General features: G+C 50.7%; 8 protein-coding genes across 9 annotated transcripts; 6 read left to right on the forward strand and 2 right to left on the reverse strand.

Annotated features, from left to right (window-relative positions):
* Positions 1-49: 49 nt before the first annotated feature.
* On the reverse strand, positions 50-1,402 carry PV06_00677 (uncharacterized protein; the record flags this gene model as incomplete). Its single annotated transcript, XM_016401211.1, has 1 exon — positions 50-1,402. The coding sequence occupies one exon, from the start codon at positions 1,400-1,402 to the stop codon at positions 50-52; it is 1,353 nt and encodes a 450-aa protein (XP_016268264.1).
* Positions 1,403-2,403: 1,001 nt separating this feature from the next.
* Positions 2,404-4,412, forward strand: PV06_00678 (uncharacterized protein; the record flags this gene model as incomplete). The annotated part of the gene is made up of 6 exons (XM_016401212.1): positions 2,404-2,789; positions 2,849-2,890; positions 2,939-3,192; positions 3,246-3,357; positions 3,407-4,076; positions 4,128-4,412. The coding sequence occupies 6 exons, from the start codon at positions 2,404-2,406 to the stop codon at positions 4,410-4,412; spliced, it is 1,749 nt and encodes a 582-aa protein (XP_016268265.1).
* An 83-nt stretch (positions 4,413-4,495) lies between these two features.
* PV06_00679 (uncharacterized protein) lies at positions 4,496-6,274 on the reverse strand (the record flags this gene model as incomplete). The annotated part of the gene is made up of 1 exon (XM_016401213.1): positions 4,496-6,274. The coding sequence occupies one exon, from the start codon at positions 6,272-6,274 to the stop codon at positions 4,496-4,498; it is 1,779 nt and encodes a 592-aa protein (XP_016268266.1).
* Positions 6,275-6,573: 299 nt separating this feature from the next.
* PV06_00680 (uncharacterized protein) lies at positions 6,574-8,372 on the forward strand. Its single transcript, XM_016401214.1, has 4 exons — positions 6,574-7,287; positions 7,345-7,424; positions 7,716-7,982; positions 8,036-8,372. Exons 1-4 carry the CDS (start codon positions 6,750-6,752, stop codon positions 8,273-8,275), a joined length of 1,125 nt encoding a protein of 374 aa, XP_016268267.1. The 5' UTR covers positions 6,574-6,749; the 3' UTR covers positions 8,276-8,372.
* Positions 8,373-8,613: 241 nt separating this feature from the next.
* On the forward strand, positions 8,614-10,020 carry PV06_00681 (uncharacterized protein). Its single transcript, XM_016401215.1, has one exon. The coding sequence runs from the start codon at positions 8,706-8,708 to the stop codon at positions 9,624-9,626; it is 921 nt and encodes a 306-aa protein (XP_016268268.1). The 5' UTR covers positions 8,614-8,705; the 3' UTR covers positions 9,627-10,020.
* On the forward strand, positions 9,998-14,018 carry PV06_00682 (AMP deaminase). The gene is made up of 2 exons (XM_016401216.1): positions 9,998-11,993; positions 12,044-14,018. Exons 1-2 carry the CDS (start codon positions 10,221-10,223, stop codon positions 13,475-13,477), a joined length of 3,207 nt encoding a protein of 1,068 aa, XP_016268269.1. The 5' UTR covers positions 9,998-10,220; the 3' UTR covers positions 13,478-14,018.
* Positions 14,019-14,399: 381 nt separating this feature from the next.
* Positions 14,400-17,570, forward strand: PV06_00683 (uncharacterized protein). Its single transcript, XM_016401217.1, has one exon. The coding sequence runs from the start codon at positions 14,904-14,906 to the stop codon at positions 17,211-17,213; it is 2,310 nt and encodes a 769-aa protein (XP_016268270.1). The 5' UTR covers positions 14,400-14,903; the 3' UTR covers positions 17,214-17,570.
* Positions 17,571-18,878: 1,308 nt separating this feature from the next.
* Positions 18,879-21,586, forward strand: PV06_00684. Of its 2 annotated transcripts, XM_016401219.1 has the most exons (2): positions 18,879-19,862; positions 19,938-21,586. In XM_016401219.1, the coding sequence occupies exons 1-2, from the start codon at positions 19,776-19,778 to the stop codon at positions 21,057-21,059; spliced, it is 1,209 nt and encodes a 402-aa protein (XP_016268272.1). In that variant the 5' UTR covers positions 18,879-19,775; the 3' UTR covers positions 21,060-21,586. The 2 variants fall into 2 exon arrangements, with proteins under 2 accessions (XP_016268272.1, XP_016268271.1); XM_016401218.1 differs by having other exon boundaries at positions 18,879-21,586.
* The last annotated feature ends 6 nt before the right edge of the window (positions 21,587-21,592 follow it).

Genomic DNA, 21,592 nt, shown 5'->3' on the forward strand with positions numbered 1-21,592 from the left:
CACCACAAGTTTTCGAGGCTTTACTGTAGGTTACATGGTTTGTTCTCAATCACTCCTCGGCTTTTCTTCGCGAAGACTTGCTATCTTCCGTGCCGTTTGTCCTCTTCCGCTTCTTCGACGTCGGCTCAAAGTCCGAGTCGTCCTCTGCATCATCCTCCGGATCAAATGTGTTCTCGTCGGGATCTACCAAGGCGTCAACGATCTTCTCGAGACCCATCTTATCACCGTCCTTGGTCTCGGAGACTTCAGGATCAACCCAACCTTCAGTGTAACTGCCGCCGAAGTCGATGATCCAAAGATTGTCATCCTCGTCCACCATAAAATTGTCAGCTTTAGCATCACCCCACACGATGCCCTTCTGGTGGAGTTCTTTCACCACATCTTGAGCCTCGTCGGCCCACCGGAGTCGTTTCTCTTCAGGGACTTCGGAGCTGAGGAGTGTCGTCAGGGGTTTCGGCGAGGGAATATTTGTCAATAAAAGGCCCATGATCTCCGTGGTGCTGTGTTCAAAGGCCACCAATCCCAACAGTCTAGGCACCATGATTTTGTCGCCCAGCCCTAGCGTTTCGATCTTTGAAAGCATCTTGATCTCGCGTTTGGTGGGTTGCGGTTGATCTGGGTCGACTGGTTTGAAGAAATAAACTTCATTGTTGTATTTGACGGCACCAGGATGAACAGGTTCCGGGTCGACGATCTCGGACAAGACTTCAATGTCTTCTGGGCCGATCCAGGGCAAGTCCATCTCCTTGATATATTTGGGCATTGGCAACCTAGGGGTCAACTCTTCCATTCTCCTCTGGAGCTCTTCTGTTTCTTCCAGCTCTTGAGGTGCGAGTCGATTGTCACTGAACTCTACTTCAAAGTAGTGTGTCTCTCCATGATACCATTCGTAAAGGGATTGCTTCTTGGAAGATGGGTTTCCCGGGGCGAGCCTGCGCGTTTCATCTTCAAAGGCGCCCAGGATCCAATTTTGCAAGCACAGTTCCGCATCACTCTCTTTCTGCAACTCTTTATCTCCGGCGTCTTTCAGTCGCTCGTATTTGTCCGCACTCAGGTCGATGGCGCTATCTTTGTCGTCTCTCATAGGGCTTGACCGATCGGACTTAGGATCAGCCTCAGTACCCTTGCTAATGGCTTCATCTTCGGCAATGATGCCCTTGGTGATTGCTCCTTTGGTCGTGGCATTGTCAATGTTGGCCTCGGCGACCTTCACGCTCCTCAATCGCTTTAGGTACTCTGTGAACACTTCACCGGAGCCGGATCCTCGAGGCCGACTCGCATCGACGATAATGTGAAATCGGACGCCATTGATAAGAGCTGTGAGTGCACATGAGTCTTCATCATCGTAGAAGAAGTTCAAAATGTGACATGTTGGCTCCTGACCAGCATCTCCTACGGCCATGATGGAGCAGCGCCGTGTCTATGGAGTTCACTGAAAAGTTCCATCGCGTCTAAGCACTTTACGCGTGATAAAGACACTGTCCACAGAACTGAGCTACCAGAGTGTCGGCGTCATGGATATGGTTCAAGGTGTCGCAAATCTGATGGCATCATCGATATCTCGGGCGATCGACAGGTACGATCGCTGCTAAAATGGAATCGCCAATAGACAGCCGAGATGCCTATAGATCGTGCCGCAAGGGCTATCAGGGCTAATTTATAAGGGGCCGGTGCTCAGCACCGTACGTAGACGTCACGACAAATCCTTCCGTCGTCAGAGTATCGAAGAGGGTCTTTTGAAACTTGCATATACCTGTGGTATGACCAAGCCTGGTACCAACGTTCTTCTTTCATGGCAAGGGAGTACGACAACCTTACAGAGCCACCTGTATCTAAAGATGCGGCTCAATTCTGATGCTCATCGTATCAAATACCCTCGCCTGATCCAGCTGAAATTTCTTTCTATCAACACCTACAGGCAAAGCCCGGGGCTAGGATACTCTATTGTCTTAATGCTCAATGCACCTATCTTTGAGCCACACGGCCATGATGGCGTAAAGTCATCATAATATCGCTAAAATATTGCGGACACATCGATGACACCTGGACGAGCATCGTATTGAAGAGGCCAAACGAGCCTATGGCTTCGAGACATCGGTCTCGAAAAGATTGAACATCGTAGCTTTTACAGTCTTCAAACTTTCCCAAGAATCTTGCTAAGTTCTGATAACGCGAGTGCGATATGAATGAAGAATGAAAAAAGGCATTATACCGTTCACATTTCGGGTTCTGGCGCAAGCAATGTTGCCTTCCCCTTCATTCACTGCCAAAGGCATGCTTTGTTAGAATATTCAGGGTCTGCTGCGCGAAAATTTGCGGCACATAGACCAAGACCTATACGTTTACCCGACTTCTTCACTTCGACCTCATTCTCTTCTTGGTTTCTGCATGCTTACAGTGAAAATGAGGGCTTTGTCACTTTTTGTTGCTGTGGCGCTCGATGTATTGCTTGCAAGTGCTGATGATATCAAGCGTGCTAAGGTTCATGCTCGAGATGTATGCATTGACTGCCACACAAATGTATCCTCTCCAGGCGGTGGTGGTGCTCGTGGGATCTGGTGGACTGACAAATGCACCAAGTTGGCCGCCGTGACAGCTATGCCATTGCAATGTGCAGACCTGGATGTGCCTCTCGACTACACTCAGCCAGGATTGGAGAACTTGACTCTGACACTGGTCAAAGTTGCCGCGGTCAACCGGCCCGTGAAAGGAAGTATCATTTTCAATCCCGGGGGTCCAGGAGGAAGTGGTATTCAAACCGTGATCGCAAATGCGCGTTCATGGCTAACGTGAGTGTGGCGTTGACATTGAACGATATCTTTCTCCTTACTCGAGCTGACAAGAACAGTTTGACTGGTGGTCACTACAACCTTCTCGGTTTTGATCCAAGGTTTGCACCCAGATTTTGTCAGAATGAGTCACTGCTGACAATCGGCAGAGGTGTAAACAATACCTTGCCTTACTCGTGTAACATGCCAGGAGGCGCATGCAAGACTTTGAGCCCAGCATCACCACTGGCCAATGCCTCTGATGTGGCAATTGGACAAAGATTTGCGGCTTCGAACATAAGATCTTCACGTTGCCTCAACAGGACCGGAGATGTCGGACGTCTGCTCGGAACGGCCTTTGTTGTTCGCGATATGGTCCAGATCATTGATGCTCTCAACGAAGATGGCCTGCTTCGATACTATGGTCAGACTCATCAGGCAACATCAAATGCGACAATGTCGTACTGACATTGATAGGTTACTCATGGGGGACTTTACTGGGAGCAACCTTCGCCGCCATGTACCCTGAAAGAGTAGATAAAATGGTGCTTGACGGTAACGTCAATGTGCACGAGTACTATTCAGGCTGGTCAGTCAACTCACCTTGTTACTCCAGGAATGCCCCCTAACTTGGTCAGGGAAATCCAAAGCCCGATCAACATGGACGACACTTACGATGCCATCTTCTCAGGTTGTGTGGCGACTCCGACCGTCTGTCCGCTGGCCGAGTTATACTCGACTGCCAAGCAGATGCAATCAGTTGTTGATGACTTCCTTGTAGCGCTCAAGTACAATCCGGTTCCCTATATTTCTAGTCAAGGCCTTCAGACGGCCACGTACGGCAAGGTCAAGACAGCCATCGTTTTGGCACTATACAGTCCCTCCAACTGGCCTCAACTGGCGCAGGGGTTCATAGAGATGCTCTCTTGGAACTTCACCGGCTTCTTCGATGTCGCTTCATCCTGGTACGCCGGCCCAGATGATGGAGACGATGATCTCAGTGCCGCAATAACTTGCGGGGAGCAGGCGTTTCGTGCAGACAGTGTTCAAGACCTTAAACCACTCCTCGACGCGATAACTGCGTCGAGCAGATTCGGTGGTCTGGACTTCGGTACCGATAATGCGTTTGCCTGTTCGACTTGGAGACAGGAAGCGAAAGAGGTTTACTCGGGCGACTTTCGGGTCAAGACTCATTTTCCGGTGTTGTTCATCGGGAACACGTACGATCCTGTGACACCATTGGCATCGGCTCTGAACACCAGTGCGGGATTCGAAGAAAGTGTCGTACTTCAACACAACGGATACGGGGTATGTCATGCAAGATCCACACTCGATCTCTGAGGCTCACGGGAACAATAGCACACTTCAATTGCACAGCCTTCGTTATGTACAGCAAAGGTCATTCGTGCTTACTTTAACGACAGTAATCTCCCTCCACCTGGCGAAATCTGTCAGCCAGAGCTTCCATTGTACTCTGAAAACATCGGAATAGGTGATTGGACCGGCTTGAGCAATCGGACTACGGCCGGAGCAGCTGTAATTCAGTCGAATGTGGATGATGGTCTCACACTTTTGACAGCAGTGTCAGAAATCGCGGCTGCAACCTCGCCGCGGTATAGGAAACACGGCCTCAGACTCCCCTAACGCAAAGTCGCCATGCTTCTTTGGAGGGGAAACTAGTTGGATACTAAAAATCAACCCCCTGCGTTGGATAATTGGTTGGAACCTTATGCCTCCGACTTATCTTGCTTCAGGATCTTTCTAATCAATGCTGGCAAGTCGCTCGGAGCTTGAGAGTCGAATGTCTTGGCTCTCCAGGCTACAATACCATCAGGTCGAACAAGAACTGCTCCAGTCTTGTCAGTTCCGCAGAACTCTGCCCACATACCTTCGCGGTCGGTCCAATTTGTTTCTCCGTCGATGACTTCGATGTCCATGAGCTCACTCTTTGCTTTATCCCAGATACCGGCAGTTTGCGTCAATAGAACAAACCGATCAAGTTTGACCAGGTCTCTTGTCGAGGTCATTTCTCCCTGCCTTTGAAGCCAGGCGTGCGGAAGATTATGACCAGGGACGGTAGAAGGATGGTATTTGGTGATATTGAGCGAGCCATTTTCGAGAAGTTGCCCGTCGTGCCGGCTTTCTTTGCCTTCGTCACTGATATCTGCCGTAGGGTAAAACCAGCCTATCTCAATTCCAGGGGCATGAAATTCGAGATCCAGAAGCTCTCCAGCCTTTTTAACAGCGTCTCTTTTTGCAGGATGCTCTGGGTGTGTGGGGTCAAAGTATTTGTGCAACGCCCTGAGGTTGTCCTCCGTAGTCGTCTCGGCTGTGATCCCCACCGCACTATCCATTATGTTGCTGTGATTTCTCATGTTATGTAGACTGTTGGTGGCAACTCGTTGCGCAATCGGTTGGCGTTCTTCTTGATAGGTATCGAGGAGCGCATCGTAACTTTCAGGCGTTTCCGCCTTGACGGCGAGAGCCAACTTCCATATCAGATTGTGTGCGTCTTGGATGCCGGTGTTCATCCCCAGAGCACCCCACGGCGGTACACGGTGGCATGCGTCACCTACGAGGAATATACGGCCTCCTTCGCTCCGGTAGTGTTCACTGACCCTGGAATTCACCATCCAGTGACTTAGGCTCATCAGCTCAACGTCGAGGTCGGGCAGTTCTAAGCTGCGTTTGATCCGCTGGACCATAGATTGAGAGTCGAATTTTTCAGGATCGTCAGGATGTCTTGGGGCAGCATAGACCCATTCGGCCTTTGTTTGCCAGGACGGGTAATAAGGACCCAGATGGTACAGATAGCCACCTCCCAAGCTCCCTTTCAGCTTCGGATTCATAATCCAGGAGATGAAGACTCTCTTATCTGGATGAACAGAAGTGAGATCGGCTTTGAAGTGTGCCGTGACCATGTCAACGATGTCTTGTTCTCCTTGCCAGTCGATACCGATGCTTTCTGCAAGGCCTCTACCTCCATCGGCCCCTAGCACGTAGCTTGCGTGGACTTGTTCCTGACTGCCGTCTTTCTTCTCCACAGTCAGAATGACTCGATCGGACTTCTCTTCAACCTTTGTGACTTTTGTATTGTATCTGATGGCGTCACTGTTCAACTCCAACGCCCGCTTCTGTAGAATCGGTTCGAGACGTATCTGAGCCAGCATACTGTACTGGGCTGGGCTGGCGCGCTTATACTCATCGACATACTTTCCCCCTCCCCATGCTTCTCTGCCGTATACTTCACGACCATCTGGACCCAGACTGGTATACCACGCCGTTCTGCTTACCGATGTCAACGGCGCGCGATGTTTCTTGACGTCTTCTTCAACTCCAAGCTGACGAAAGATCTCGATTGTTCTTTGGTTCAAGCCGCATGCCTTGGGATGTATTGAGGTACCCGGGAATTGCTCGAAGACAGTATGCTGTATTCCATGCATAGACAACAGAATTGACGAAACAAGTCCAACTGGGCCTCCACCAATTACAACGATGGGCAGCATGATGGCTTCAACAAATGACAAGTCGGGGGCGCCCACAAATCACAGGACGAAGGCTATTTCGAATGACAAGACTGTCCAGAACATGGCTGATGTGAGTTTCCTGGCACGCTCCTTCAGGGCAAGCGTTTGTGACTTGAAAATAAAAGAAAACGCCCGAGTGCCGTGATCGGTGCCCGGCAGCTGTGGGACCGAACCTATCCGACCCCATGTGGGAGAGATTGAACTACTGTGCGGGTATATCTAGGTAACTCCACAAGGTCAAAAAGCAGTACTTGTAGTTTGGTAAATCTCTTGGTCGATATTTTCCTAGGAGCAGGAAGATCACAGCAGATAAGTTTGACTGGTGCATCCCTCTTGAAGAACGACCAGTTCCTACAGAGATCACGCCACTTGCTCGAATAACGGGCGAAAAGCTTCCAAAGGCTCAGTTGCTCGATTTCGCAATCAAAACACCCTCAAAGTGTCCTCAGCAACGATGTTGACTGAAGCTCTGGTGGTCTCTGAGCCTGGCGCAGCGTTCAAATATCAGAAAGTCCAGCTTCAGGATGATTTGAGACCCGACGAGGTGGCAGTCCGCATAAAGGCGACTGGTGTTTGTCACACGGACCTGAATTTTGCGAACGAGAAGTCTATGCCTGAACTATATCCTGCCGTGCTAGGTCATGAAGGAGCAGGTATCGTCGAGCGGGTTGGCTCGGAGGTCACAAAAGTGTCGCCAGGTGATCATGTGATCGTTTGTTACTCGAGCTGTGGCCGATGCAAGTACTGCCTTCGCAAGGAGACCTCATACTGCGATTTATGGTTCCAATACAACTTTGGCATAGGCCGATTGGACGGATCAAAGACTTTCTCCTCCACGACAGATGGCAAACGCATTACCTCCCACTTTTTTGGTCAAAGCAGCTTTGCAAAGCACATTCTTGTATCGGAGAATGGGCTGGTGAAGGTCGACAAGGATATTTCTTTTGAGAAATTGGCACCGCTAGGGTGCGGCGTGATGACGGGCGCAGGAGGTACGATGTGATGTTTGAATGGTATCATGAGTTGCGTTACTAACCGACAATCAACAGCGATGCTGAATGTTATCGAACCGACATCTGAGATGGCGGTCGTGGTAGTCGGTGCTGGAACAGTCGGCCTAGCAGCAATAGTGAGTCTCATGCCCTTTCAATGCGCGTTTCCCCAATGCTCCTCTCTTTCAATGTTGGTGTATTTTACTCCTCAGCGACCTCCCCTTTCTCAACGCATGTAGGTTCCGGTATGGCAAGGCGCAAGGAACTCCAGGCTATGTTGCAACGGCCATAATCTTTGAGGAGGGAGCCTGCCTAGTTGAACAACATATCAAGTCTCGATCAGTGCAAATGCTCGTTGCATCGTCGTCTCTGTCACCAAATACAGATGTTTTGTGAGGACACTTGGTCATTTCCTGACTATATTGCAGATGGCTTTGAAGATGCTCGATCAACCTCCTAAAAAGATTATCGCCGTGGACGTAGTCGCAGATCGCTTGGAAATGGCCCGGGCCTATGGAGCGACTCACGGAGTAAACTCCAAGATCCGGCCAGATCTCATGAAGGTGCTTATGGATATCACGAATGGACGAGGCGTAGATGGCGCTCTTGACACAACAGGTCGTCCGGCGGTCCTCAAGGGGCTCATTCACAGCGCCGCGAGGAAGGGCAAAGTCGTATCGGTGGGCGTAGGAGACGTAAGTTCTGGGTCGCCACAACTCACTATGAGAGACACTGACTGTGCCTTCAGCTTTCAGCGGAAGCATCATACAATATATTTGAAATGGTCAACTCAGGTTGCAGCTACATCGGATGCTGTGAAGGAAACTGTTTTCCGCCCGAATTTCTTCCGCGGTTGTTGGCAGCGAATCAGGCGGGAAGATTCCCATTCCATGACTTGATCAAGACGTATGCGGCGAAGGAAATGGGACAAGTCATCGATGATATCCATAGCGGCAAGACCGTGAAGGCTGTATTGCTCTGGGATTAATCCCTCGAAGGACGTTTACCTGCGATGATGCGGCACATACTTGTAGAAGATTAAGGCTACCGGCCCACGAAGCGCAATGGAAATCTTTCGAAAATCAGAAAATATTTCTCCTAGAATCACGATTAGTGGACCAAGGAGTGGCTGAGGCGCCTTTTCGATCCTGTCACTGAGGACTTTCCATTGGGATCTTTGTTCGGATATGACAACCTCTTCGCCACCAACCAAACATGCTTACCAAGACAAGGCTGGGACAACAAGGCTTGGCCTCAGCCTTGGAGTGGGGTTCATCGATCAGTAGCGTCCGGAAGGTTCCAGCCTTGTTTATGCAACACTTCTGCCTCTGTTCAACGGCGACGGCGGCTTTGCAGCCATCGCAGTGGCGAGTTGCTCTCTCTTTGACCCAGTAGATCTCATATATCTCTAGCCCACCATGTCGACTCCCTCACTTGCCCCAGAATCCTCCTCATACACGGCCATGGACCGAGACGTCGAAGCCATTGGCAAACACTGCGAGTTTGCCTACTGTCATCAACTCGACTTCCTCCCTTTTCGTTGCGAGTCCTGTCACCATACTTTCTGCCTGGATCATCGTACTGAAACAGCACATAAGTGTACTCACGCTGGCGAATGGGCTAAAAATAGACGACGTAACAGCGTGGGGCGGGCGTCCGCTACATCAACTTCTGGTGCCGGGCGACCCAACCATTCCAACGCCGCACAGTGCAGCAACCAGAGTTGCAAGACCTTCATAAATACCTTACAAAACACAGGTGTACACTGCCCGCATTGCAACAGGAATTATTGCCTCAAGCACCGCATGCGAGAGGATCATGACTGCAAAAATCTCATACCACTGGGTGCAGGACCTGTCGATATTGCCGTGCAGAGCAACAAGGAAAAGATCAAACTCGGGTTTGGACGGTTAAAAACATGGGGCAAAAGCCAACAAGAGACGCTTCTACCTAAGCCCAAGCCGTCGAGTCGGGCTGCACAATTGGCTGATTTGAACAAACTGAAAAAGAACGCCAAAGGAGATGACAAGCTAGATACGGAGAAAAGAGTATATCTACATGTTGAAGCCGAGGCAGCAAGCACGACAAGCAAACTTCCCAGGGCTGATCTGTTCTTCTCCCAAGACTGGAGTATTGGACGATTATTGGACGATGCAGCAAAGAGGCTACAGGTCGCAAATGTCAATAATCGTGTGGAGACGGAGGAACAGCGGCTTAGAGTCTATCATGTCGAGGGTGGTAGATTACTGGAATTCTCAGAGAAGGTCGGAAAGTCATTAATCAACGGGAACACAGTTGTGCTTTTGAGAGGTGTAGGACCTAAGGCGGCTCCCTCGTAATTTGAGATATCTACTGCTGTGTCCGATGTTGATCGAGATTGTACTATCTAGGAGCAAGATGGTCTGCAATGCATAGCGCCGGCGTTGAAAGGAACACTTCTGACTGACTGGTATATTTTGATGGGTGCAATACGAGAATCCACTTTTTGGCAGCAAGCTTTGCCGTAATGATATAGCCAGAATAGGCAACCACAACTTTTTGAATGTATTGGAATTGTCGGCGCTGTCCGATCAATCAACGGTGCTGTGTTTAGAGGAAGTGCAATGTTACTCACCACGTTGCTTTGATGTGGTCAATCAATGGGTGGAATTCTCACTAAGTAACTCCTTGCTGTGCCAAGAAATTTCGACGTCGTATCTCATATGCAATCGATCTCATTTTCAAACACCACAATCATTTGATCTACAATAAAGTTGTTTCTGAGAAAATTGGAAGCTACATACTACGGCTCGAGTATCATTAGACTCTGTGGATCTTGATAACCTCTGTCAATCGACTGCTCTTTGGTCTTGTCCAGCCCGACGCCTATTGGCTCATACCTCTCAAGGCCGGGGGCTGTCTGCATCCGGGCAGCCCACACAAAGTATTTGGCCATGGACGCCCGCAGGTCTGCGTTACCGCCTGGACAACACAGTATGGCTGGTGACTCGGACGAAGAAGCAGACGAATATGATTGGAAAACACGCGTGTCGGACATGCAGGAGGAGCCACGAGCTGCAAGAACTGCCGGCCGAGAAGGCACTGGTCTAACTACGCATCAAGATGAGGATCATCAGCAATCACGCACACCGGAAACAGGTGAAACGTCAGAGAATGATGATCTCCAAGAAGACGAACAAGTCCCGCACCCATTCTACCATTATGCTACTGAGAAACGTGACACATATGTGGATGCCAAACTCATCTATCAACGCCATCGAATGGATACATTATCTGAGAAGGACATGGGCAGCCCATTGTTGTTGGGCAAGTCCTACACCTTGCCTACGACGCTTGATGGTGATGCACCATTGGATCGTATAAACAGCCTTGGTTCGAGACAGTCCATACATGGCCACCGTGGACCAGGCATCAGTAATACGCCCTCGACGAACTTCAAGGAGTCATTTCCCACGTTGCAATCCCAAATCAGCAATCCCCAACTTAGCAAAGCAGATCCAACGTTAGTTGCCGATGCGACTGCGCGAAGCCATAGATATCATCCGGGACTTCCGCACGAATTTAAGGACCCTTTACTAGCAAACGAAGGAATGCATGGGGCCGGGGCTGGGGTAGGGCTTGGATCGGGGCCTGGTGGACTTGCGCCGAGTGAGGACAGCATTGTTAGTGAGGTACAGTCGATCTGCGATAAAATCAAAACATTGCTCGATCTGCGGCAGAAGTATCTCAGGGTATCTCTGCAGTGCCCTGGGCAAAATCCGCGGGATGACGAAAATTGGGACATCTATCCTCCGCCGCCGAATCCAGTTTGGAATGAACAAAAGGCTCGTGAGCCTCCCCAGGAATACATCGCTCCAAATAGCACTTCGAGCAGCCTGTACATGGCGGATGCAAGGGCCCACGGTGATGCTGATCGAAATGAGCTGAGAAATTGGCCAGCAAGTGCAAGTCAAGCTGACTCCGAAAGAGGTCCGCCCTCACCAACTGCTTCTAAGCACCCTCGGAAACCTGGCCACGCAATTGGAGAAGATTTCGACCTTGACGAGTGCTTCATTCCGGGCAAGGAAAGACAAGCTGTGAGGTTTGCAATGGACGAAGGCAGCATCTTTCAGGTGTACGACAACGGCAAGTCAATTGTCGCAGTCCCAACATTACGAGATTACTATATGGCATTGGACACGATCCTCGATATTGCTTCGGATGGGCCTGCGAAAAGTTTCGCATACCGTCGACTACAATACCTGGAGGGTAGGTATAATTTGTATACTCTACTGAATGAGTATCAGGAGGTGGCAGACACGAAGAAAGTGCCGCATCGTGATTTCTACAACGTGCGAAAGGTGGACACTCACGTGCACCACTCGGCCTGCATGAACCAAAAGCATCTGCTGCGTTTCATCAAGAGCAAGATGAAGAAGTGCCCAGACGAGGTGGTGATTGATCGTGATGGGAAGCAGTTGACTCTTCGCGAGGTGTTTGAAAGTATTCATTTGACGGCGTATGATTTGAGTATTGACACTTTGGATATGCATGCTCACACCGACTCCTTTCACCGCTTTGACAAGTTCAACTTAAAGTACAACCCTATCGGTCAATCAAGGCTTCGAGATATCTTTTTGAAGACTGATAACTTCATCAAAGGCCGGTATCTTGCTGAAATAACACGAGAAGTGATTTCTGACCTTGAGTCAAGCAAATATCAGATGGTGGGTGTTTCGGAAGGCACATCATTTTATCCAAGCTAATCTTTATGCAGGTCGAATGGCGAATCAGTATCTACGGCCGCAGTCTTGATGAATGGGACACCCTTGCAGCCTGGGTCGTCGACAATAAACTCTTCTCCCACAACGTGCGATGGTTGATTCAGATTCCCCGACTGTATGCATTGTACAAGTCGCTGAAGACAGTGGATAATTTCGAGACGCTTCTTAGAAACATATTTCAACCATTATTCGAAGTCACACAGGATCCTTCCAGCCATCCCAAGCTGCATGTCTTCTTGCAAAGGGTGATTGGATTTGATAGTGTTGACGACGAAAGTAAAGTTGAAAGACGGCTCTACCGGAAGTTTCCCGCACCCAAGGAATGGAATACCAAGCAAAATCCACCATATGGGTATTGGATCTATTACCTGTTCGCAAACGTGACATCGCTGAACGCATGGAGAAAGAGGAGAGGCTTCAACACTTTTCACCTTCGACCGCACTGTGGTGAAGCTGGAGACACCGATCACTTGGCCGCAGCGTTCCTCTGCTGTCACAGTATCAGTCACGGCATTGTCCTCCGAAAGGTGCCGTTATTGCAATATCTCTTCTACCTAGAACAAATTGGAATTGCCATGTCACCTTTGAGTAACAACGCACTCTTCCTGACTTACGACCGCAACCCATTCATCGGCTATTTCAAGAAGGGTTTGAATGTGTCGTTGTCGACCGATGACCCGTTGCAGTTTGCCTTCACCAAAGAGCCGCTTATCGAGGAGTATTCGGTGGCGGCACAAATCTACAAATTGAGCGCCGTGGACATGTGCGAGTTGGCAAAGCATTCTGTCGACCAGTGCGGGTTCGAGTTGAGCCTGAAGCAACGTTGGCTAGGCAAATATTGTTATCTCCCAGGAGTGCTTGGGAACGATGTGGCTAAATGCAATGTGCCTGACGTTCGAGAGGCTTTTCGGCACGAGACCTTGAAAGCAGAGCACGCATTCATTGCGAGGTACACACGAGACTATAGCCACTACGACCGATGCACGCCAAATTTGCCCGATCCATCTGACCCTTCGACTCCTCTCGATGAGATGTACAAGAACCTGGAGTCTCCCCGACAATTCTACGCCACTTCTGTTGCCGATTCAATCCCACCGGCGCAACAGGCTAGGCTACCGCAGACGAAGTCTAATGCCACCATGGACAGGGGCATGGGTAATATTTCACCCACGAGGCCCCGGACAATGTCGAGCACGACTATTTTGCACCCCATACCATCGAACCCCGACAGCCACATCTCTGGCCAAGAGCCTCGCGCCTTCCCCGGGCTCGTGCATCAACAAAGGAGACGAAGCTTGCGGGTTAGCTCGAGCAACTCGGACATGGCAGCGCCTGACATGAGCTCAAGTCTGCAACTAGAACCAGGGTTGGCGAAGATGACTCTCCGAGAGGACCGAGAAATGGCAAGGATGGAGGATTCGGAATAAGTTAAAGCGAGCATGCTTGGGCAGCTTGACACCTCGAGTACATCACTCTGTTGGCTGTCTGGACTTGGTACCGCTTCTCGGGGTTTATTTGCAAGTGAAACAAAGCAGGCGCTCGACCGTGAGGTACTCTTGATAGGGCATGGTCGAATTTACACCCTTGCTAGGTCGGGTGAAATCGGAGAGATACTTCATTCCTCCCGCCTTGAACGGCTGTATGCGGGTGAGTAGAAGATCGACCAACAGGAGAAAAACCTGGGGAAAGAGTGTCTATCTGGCCGTGACACCAGCCAGATCAATTATGGTGAGGCCCGTCATGAGCAAGTCGGGTTATTCAGCCCGAGACATCTGAGTCAGAATGATAGCAAGGGTTAAATGGCGTTTTCTTTGTTGGGCAATGTGGGATGGGATGGCAGGTCCGTATTATAACATGGGTTACAGCCGAGTGTTGGATATTGCCTTCATTCGGTTCTCTCATCCGTCTGAGATCTTGTACTTTCGTAGTGTTTTGGGCGTTTTTCAATTGATCAGACTTGACATTCCCTATCTTCAGCGAGTCATCAGAAAGTGGACTGACAATGGAGATTAATCTACCGAGTAGCTTGAGCAGGCACAGGTACGGAGTCGGACGACTGGGAAAGATTGAGATCGAGACCGTGTAGCGAAGTGGGCTCAACGCGTCCCCCGGGGCCACTGGATCGTCAGGTTTCTGGGCTGCTGGAGCTCCCAGCACTCGGGGATCAAGCGGTCAGTACGGAGACTTGTCCACTGGATTCCTTATGTGGTGATTAGGCTGCGCTAGGCTCCTGACTGAACCGCTTAGACACAACGATGCGCCGTGCATTGGCTGCCAGCGGCGTCATCGAAAGCCCTAAAGTCACCTAATGCTGTCGATTGGCATTTGATCGTGAATTCGACGGGCAACTTTGCTTTTTTGCATGCGGGCTCGCGGCTGCTTGCTGCTTCCTGTTGTCTCGTCATCTTCCATCCCCTTGTCCCTCCATCCTGTTATCCTTTTCCTATCGTTGTCGTCCTGATGCAACTCGCTCCCTGAATACGAGTCTATCTAGGTACTCCGCCCTTTGACTACCTTATTAAATTACCTGACCGCAATCCTCCGAAAACGTCTGACTGGACCCTGTAACACATGCATCTCCACGTCCCTGTCTGGTCTCAGATCATCGCACATTCAAATCCTTGCCTCCGTTGAACCTGCGAATCACTCAACCATCTCTATCAACGACTCCTCATCCCTCTACAAACCTACTTTCTTCCGTATACACCCGAGCCCTCCCTTGGAACGCACCTCTCCCCCGCATTATACGCTCTGGCATCTGGCCTGACGTCCAATGCTCGCGTGCTCCGAATGAGGTATATTGCCGCGTCGACCAGGGATATGGCTTGAAGGTCGCAGTCTACCAATATCATCATGTCCTCTTCCCCGCCTCCGCCTCGGCGGTTCAAGCCAGAGCCTCTCGAGACCACCACTCGAAGATCAAGACCCGCCAACGGCTCACCTCGCCCCCCCTCTTCAAGCCCTGGTCCAAACGAATCTCGAGCCTCAAGTGCTGACCCGATGTCTTCTCAAACAAGGCCTCGCAAGTCTCTTCCTCAACCAGTTGAGTCTTTCAGAAGCTCTCGTAAAAAGGACGTGGAGCATGTTGAGGACAATACACCGACTCGCCCTTTCACTACTCCCTCGGATTCCGACAAAATCTACAATCATCCTAATCTTCCGGTTGCCTCAGGCAGCGACCCTCCTAAGCCGGCCAGACGCTTCGCCCCGGAACCGGTCGAAACCACCACACGATCGTCAAGAAGAAAGTTCCCCCCAGAACCTATAGAAACAATCACGAGAAGTAGCAAAGACAAAGACACGAACCCAGAAGACCCTGCCGCCAAACCCCGGCGAAAGTTTGCCGCCGAACCTGTAGAGACATCTGTCAGGAGCAACAAAAACAAAAACGTTGATGAAGTGGACGAGACTCAAAGTTCACATCCCCGTCGGAAGTTCGCTCCCGAACCTATTGAGACTACAAAAGTTACCAGGCGCAGACGACATACTAGTGACTCAGACGACGCTGATGAGGAAGCGCCAGTGTCAGGGGAGTCTCTAGCATCTAGCAGGACATCTTCGGGGCCACGAAAATGGCATCCTGAGCTTCTGGAAACAGCCAAGGGGTCCTATCGGAGAGTTTACCCTCCCAAGGATACTAGTCAAGGCCGGCCTCCGCCGTCACCCTCAATAAGCGAAGGAGAGACGGCAGATGAGGACGTTGGCACCGGCGAGTCTCGATTTTCTGCGGCTGCACTTGCTCGCAAACAGTCGAGTCAGAGCCGACAACATTCTTTCCAAGTCCCTGACCTGCCTATGATAGAGTCCACGACGGAGGATTCCGAAACGCCGTCTCTCAGCGATTCACCATCGTCAATCGAAACAGAGCATAGAAGAGAAGATAACCCACCTAGGGAGCAGGACAGCTATACTGAATATGTTCTCCGTCTCGCAGCCGAGACGGTAACTGAAGAAGAACTACAGCAAGCGGCTATGGCTGCCTACATCAACGAACGACCACATGAACCTGTAGACCACTTCGCCTTTACTGACGACGATGGGCCTTTACCTGTGTCCAAGTTTCAGGGCGAGGAGGGAACAGATGCTCGAACATTTCGACGATCATCGGCTGCAGAGTTAACTTTGGAATTGGAGGGAATGCGAAAACATCATGAACAGCTGGAAAAGGCAAAGAAGGGCTTGAAAGTGGATACCGCCGGTCAAAGTCCCTTCAGCGCTGCAGCCCTTGCGATGAGACACAGCAAAGAGTCCAAGGTGCTCCAGAAGACCAAGAAACCAAAACCACTCGATGAGGATTCGGAACTTGCTCGAATGCGAGCTGCAGCATCTCCGCCCATGTTAGGCAACGATCTAATTTTCCCTTACACTATATCGCCGAAAATGACCCGGTGCGACCCAGATCAACCTCCGAGACCAAGGACCGCCGACAGTGATGATGAATCCACGGAGGCGATCAGCCCTCACCTGTGGATGTCTGATAATAAACCCAGAAATGATGCCGACGGAGGTTTGTGGATGGGTTTGTGTCAGGCCGGCATGTGGCAGTCTCAGCCTTCCCAGAATGGTTTACGCAGCGGTATTCAAACGCCCCTGCCACAGACCCCGGCCACAGAGAAATTCAATCCCTTTGATACCCTGACGGTCGGACGAGATTCACTCACCCCTGGTCGTGGAGCCCAAACCCCTGGTCGACGACGCCCATTGTCAGGCATGTCCTTCCTACCGCTCACACCACCTCGCAGCCAGGATGGCGATGAATTCACGAACACAATCGACAAAAAGCTGCAGCTGGAGAAGCAGATCGAAGACGAATTTCCGGCACGAGTCATTACCCAGATCTACAATTATTTGAGTCTTGGATATCCCAGTCTTGCACATATGTTCGATGAAGAGTTGAGCAAGATCAGCAGAATTTCACTCGAGGAGCTGCGGAAAGACGACTATCGAGCAGATGCCAAGGGCTACGTCGGCGCGCCGGAGGGAGACGGATGCAATGAAAGCGAAGTGGTCGGTGGCAAGTGCAAGCGTTGGGAGGCATTGAGGTTATATGTGAAAGAATGGGCAAGGCAGAGTCCAAACTTTGCAGATGACAGAGCACGCGTCATCCTCGGTGCAGATGAAGACTGGGGTGCACGAGCAAGGAAAGGCAGCTGGGGTCAGTGAACCAATTCTTGTTGGGGTTGTTCTGTGTTGGCAATGCTGTACAACATCGGATTCAACAACAAGAAGGCTCCAGGCACGCGGGGTGGGATTCTCTGGACAATATGATGCGCCGTCGACTCGAAGATTGTATAGAGGAAGTTGGATATATTACTGAAGATATTATTCTTTGCCCTCGGAGGCTATCTCGCAGCGGTGTGCTGCCACTGGAGGAGGAGGCGGCATGATCAAGGACTAGTGGGAATGTCATGTTACAGGCTAATTGAGCCGTGTATGTACAAGTACATATTTAGCATACGCTTCGCAAGCAGATAATGATTTGATGATTGCATTGATTCTGAAGACATAGTTGAACTTCTGTGAACAGACTATCAAGAAGAAAAATTGAGAACTAGAAAGTAGGCACGACTCCTTCATATCTTGCTACGATGGAGTGGAAGGTACAAACTTCATCCAAGCAGAACAATTGAAATTCACATCCGAGTGTAAGTTGTTTGGTTTGCCAGTGTGTGTGTGTGATGGCATTCTTGTTGACTTCACTTTTGTGCAACCGATCGTGGGAGAGGAATCAGCCTCACCATGTCAAATCGACCAAGCCACCAGTTTACGGTGCTGCAGCCTAGAAGAGACCCTGGTCTTCAGCGCGACAAGGGGGTCACGACAAGCTGTGAGATCTTACGGAGAACGGAGTGTTCGGAGCATTTTGTTGTCGCCCGGAGAACTGGACTGGTTTCTCACGCACTTACGGAGTACTAGACCCCAGGTACGAGTATCGAGATCCTCGCCATGTTCATGTTCGCAGCCGCTGACCTCTCCCTCTCCCATATTCTCGGGCAGTATCTTTGAGTTCAATGTCGCAAGATGCCCAGTATCGAACAACAGAACTGTGACATCGGCCGAAAGCCGCGCATATTAGGCCCCCAAGCTAAGATATACTTGACTCGAAGGGACCTTGAAAACAAAATCACCGTTGAAACCACAGAGGACAAAGTCACGCTGGTCCAAACTCTCGTTGAGCTCGGATTCCAGTATAGCTCGATGCCTAAGCCTGCAGATGGTTTGTAGTGGGTTTCTATCGCATTCTACTGTACACGCCGCATGAAGAATGGTGGAACCCATATCAGTTTCTCAGGGTGTGCGGCTGAAGAAGATAGTCACAGAGGTGACTGAGATGCCTCCTTCTGGTCTCCGGGGTACGACCGTATTGTACTCTTTTCTTCGCTGGCTTCTCGACTTGTCAAGCTCTTGTACACGTCTCGTACTTCGTATTCACCCTGTAGCCACTCTCAACCAAGTTTGGCGAATTTCAATCACATCTGACCAAACTCGGTACTGATTGATGCTGGCAGTGCTAAGTAGGTGTCCAATCATTGGAACAATACCAAGTCAGACCAGTCACCGTCTTGGGGGCCGCACAGCCACACGACCAAGTAAGTGGTGTCTCTACAACACCTGAGACCGCAATTGTGGCAGATACTTCCCCTGGGAGTAACGTGGCCCAGTATCACCGACAAAGTCTCCTCTATCACACCGTCATCACATTCACCGAAACTGGCAAAGTCCTATGGATCTTCATTGTGGCGCACCTATTGTACCCCGGGTCGCTGACATAATTTGCCGCCATCCCTCGAGATGGCCACAATACGGCCTCTTTAGTGTCCAGGCAAACGAAACATCTGCCATGGGGGCCGACGAACAAGATTCGGAGTGAAGCCGAGGAAACACGGAGTACCCTCATTGCAATGACAGATGGCTATGCGTGAATACCATCGTACCCTGGAAGACAACAACTCCTTGGCCTGTGGTCCGATACGACCAATCCTCCCCCTGGTCCCTTGGTCAGGCTAGCCTTATCCACACCCCCCTCGATTGAAGAGGCATGAGCCAAAATCACCTTTGCTGCCTTTTCGTCATGCGAACCACCACCGATCAACTCAACCCATGATGGCGGTCGCCTACCGAGCCATTGAGAGATTATACAAAAGTCTTCTGGGCCGTACATTGGTACCGAAGGATCTCACCCCTTGCATATTCGCTGCCCAAAGTCCCCAATCAACCTTTTCACCACTCCAGACCCGCTCACGATCCATTCTTTCCTACCGGTGAACCTAGTTCAGGTCTATAACGGCCCCAACGAATCACTTGATTCGACTCACAGCCTTGACCTTCTTTCAAATCGGAATAATACCTGTGGCGAGGAGCGGACAGCCCTCCGTTTACACGACCTCTTCATCATGTGTGCAATCGCAAATCCGTCTGCAACAATCTGAGCGTATTCTCATTGTCCTGTGGGATATATACCGCCCTTCACCCAAGATGAAGCGAGTCACTATCAACTAGGCATCACTCAAAGCAAGGACCCAAGTATACCTTGTGATTCCGAGCACATATTCTTTCCGGCACTCGTTCATTGCTATTTCATCTTTGTCGTCGACGGCCCAATCCTGAAAACCATCCTCACGCCAGGTATCTCCACTGATCGATCTACTGTCCGGCATCCAACAAGTCTTGATGCAATACCAACTGTCTCAAACGCCCTGATCCCAGCTGTCCATCATTGTGTGGATGTCCCATCGCCGCCGCAGAACCATCTACGCCGACGACAACGACGACTCCTCACCTGAACCCATCGTGATAGAGAGAAGACCTCAGGTGCGTACATACCGCATCCTCCACCCCCGTCCCCGATCTCGATCACCAGCCCGTAAACTGACACTGGCGTCCAAGTTGTACAACCTCTTCAAAGTCAGCAAGAAGAAAGTCCATATCATCGAGGAGGAACCCATCCGCCGCCGTGAGCGACATATACGGTCTCCCAGTTTCTCCTCATCATCGACCCCCACGCCGCCGCCGCCACCGCCACCACCACCACTACCGTCAACACCACCCAGAGTTTATAGGCCCATGTCCTCCAGAATGGAAGGGGACGTGTACGCCTCTCTGCCACCGGAGCTGCCACCCAAGGGCAAACATCACCACTACAAAGACGACGTTGCCAATCTCATCGAGCGTATGCCGTCCGAGCGCCTGAAGAAGGTCAAGATCATACACGGCCACGATAAACGTCATCCGGATGACGAAGAAGCTTATCCTCGAGTCGAGGCTGCTCGTGGCTCCCCCCGGCGCGACAGCGGCAAGTACTATGTCACCACCACAACCACCACCATGAGTGACGGTGAGCCGAGCAGCAACATCCGCAGAAAAGAATACGAACGTCACCGCCGACACGGCTCGAGCACAGACAACACCGACGTCGAGAGATTGTACGACGACCTTGAGAGGGAGAAGAGGCACCGCCGCGACGCTGAGAGGGCGGCCGCCCACGCCGAGGAGAAAGCGAGCAAGTACAAGGACCAGCTCGACCGGGTGGAGAGGGAGAGGTCGATCGAGAAGAGGGAACGTGAAATTCTGGAACGCGAAAAGCGTCTGAGTCAAGAGAGAGAGAAGAGGTTGAGTCAGGAACGAGAGATGCAGCGGGACCGTGAACGCGAAAGAGATCGCGCGGCCCATGCCGCCGCTGGAGTGGGAAGAGTAGTGGAGATCCGACCCCGGCCTCCCGTGGTAGCGACAAGGGAGAGGCACGATGTCGTGGTAGTACACAATTCGAGAGATAGGAACAACAGCAGCAATAACAACAGGGGAGAGATGGTGACTGTGGGATCATCGGCGCTCGACAGGGCGAGAAGCGATTTCAACAAGCAACAAAGACGACAACAGTTTGAGGAGAGAAGGCCCCTGACCGGTGGCGGCGGAAGGGGCCATACCGGACCTCCTCATCAGCAAGTTGTCATCATCGATGACAATGCCGACGATGATGATGATGACTATCGCATGAGGCCGCGACGTTGAGAAGTTGTTTCGGTAAGGACGGATATCTCTCTAAAAAAGAGAGACGGCTGGATGTTTGGTGCTCATGGTGTTATCTGGGACTATATGAAAGATCTGTACTAGTTGTGTGAGAGAGTGCGGAAATCTCTAGTCTTCCGTTCTGTGGTTTTGAGGTTTACGAAGGCGTTTTCTTTCCAGAAGAAAAACAAACAAGATATACAAGGTGCTGCTGCAAAGCAAAAAAAAGGGGGGGAGGGAGACAGAAAGAATTGCCATGACCCAGATCATCCTCGAGGATCAGTCAAGGGCGATTGGATTCGGATTTTGGTATTTGACTTGCAGATAAACGTTTTATTGGAGTTTTCTTTTTGGTACGGAGTACAACGGATAAGGACATGGGATACGGGATATAGGGTTTGGAACTTGGGACATGGGGATATGGGAGTATCTGGAGATGTATTTAAGAGGGCATCATGCATGCAACATGGCATGGCATGGCAAGGATCACGAGCGTGAGATATCCATTCTTTCTTTCAATTCTTTTTTTTCTCTTT

This window comes from Exophiala oligosperma (genome assembly GCF_000835515.1).
Source record: "Exophiala oligosperma strain CBS 72588 unplaced genomic scaffold supercont1.1, whole genome shotgun sequence".
In the NCBI taxonomy this organism is placed as follows: domain Eukaryota; kingdom Fungi; phylum Ascomycota; class Eurotiomycetes; order Chaetothyriales; family Herpotrichiellaceae; genus Exophiala; species Exophiala oligosperma.

What these genes read in the sequence shown, in the direction of transcription:
- PV06_00680 (XM_016401214.1), top strand. Translation starts at nt 6,750, where the DNA reads ATGTTGACTGAAGCTCTGGTGGTCTCTGAGCCTGGCGCAGCGTTCAAA. An exon ending in CGTGATGACGGGCGCAGGAG is followed by an intron (nt 7,288 to 7,344) that starts GTACGATGTGAT and finishes GACAATCAACAG; the next exon opens with CGATGCTGAATGTTATCGAA. An exon ending in CAGTCGGCCTAGCAGCAATA is followed by an intron (nt 7,425 to 7,715) that starts GTGAGTCTCATG and finishes ACTATATTGCAG; the next exon opens with ATGGCTTTGAAGATGCTCGA.
- PV06_00681 (XM_016401215.1), top strand. Translation starts at nt 8,706, where the DNA reads ATGTCGACTCCCTCACTTGCCCCAGAATCCTCCTCATACACGGCCATG.
- PV06_00682 (XM_016401216.1), top strand. Translation starts at nt 10,221, where the DNA reads ATGGACGCCCGCAGGTCTGCGTTACCGCCTGGACAACACAGTATGGCT. An exon ending in AGTCAAGCAAATATCAGATG is followed by an intron (nt 11,994 to 12,043) that starts GTGGGTGTTTCG and finishes ATCTTTATGCAG; the next exon opens with GTCGAATGGCGAATCAGTAT.
- PV06_00683 (XM_016401217.1), top strand. Translation starts at nt 14,904, where the DNA reads ATGTCCTCTTCCCCGCCTCCGCCTCGGCGGTTCAAGCCAGAGCCTCTC.
- PV06_00684 (XM_016401218.1), top strand. Translation starts at nt 19,776, where the DNA reads ATGTCCCATCGCCGCCGCAGAACCATCTACGCCGACGACAACGACGAC.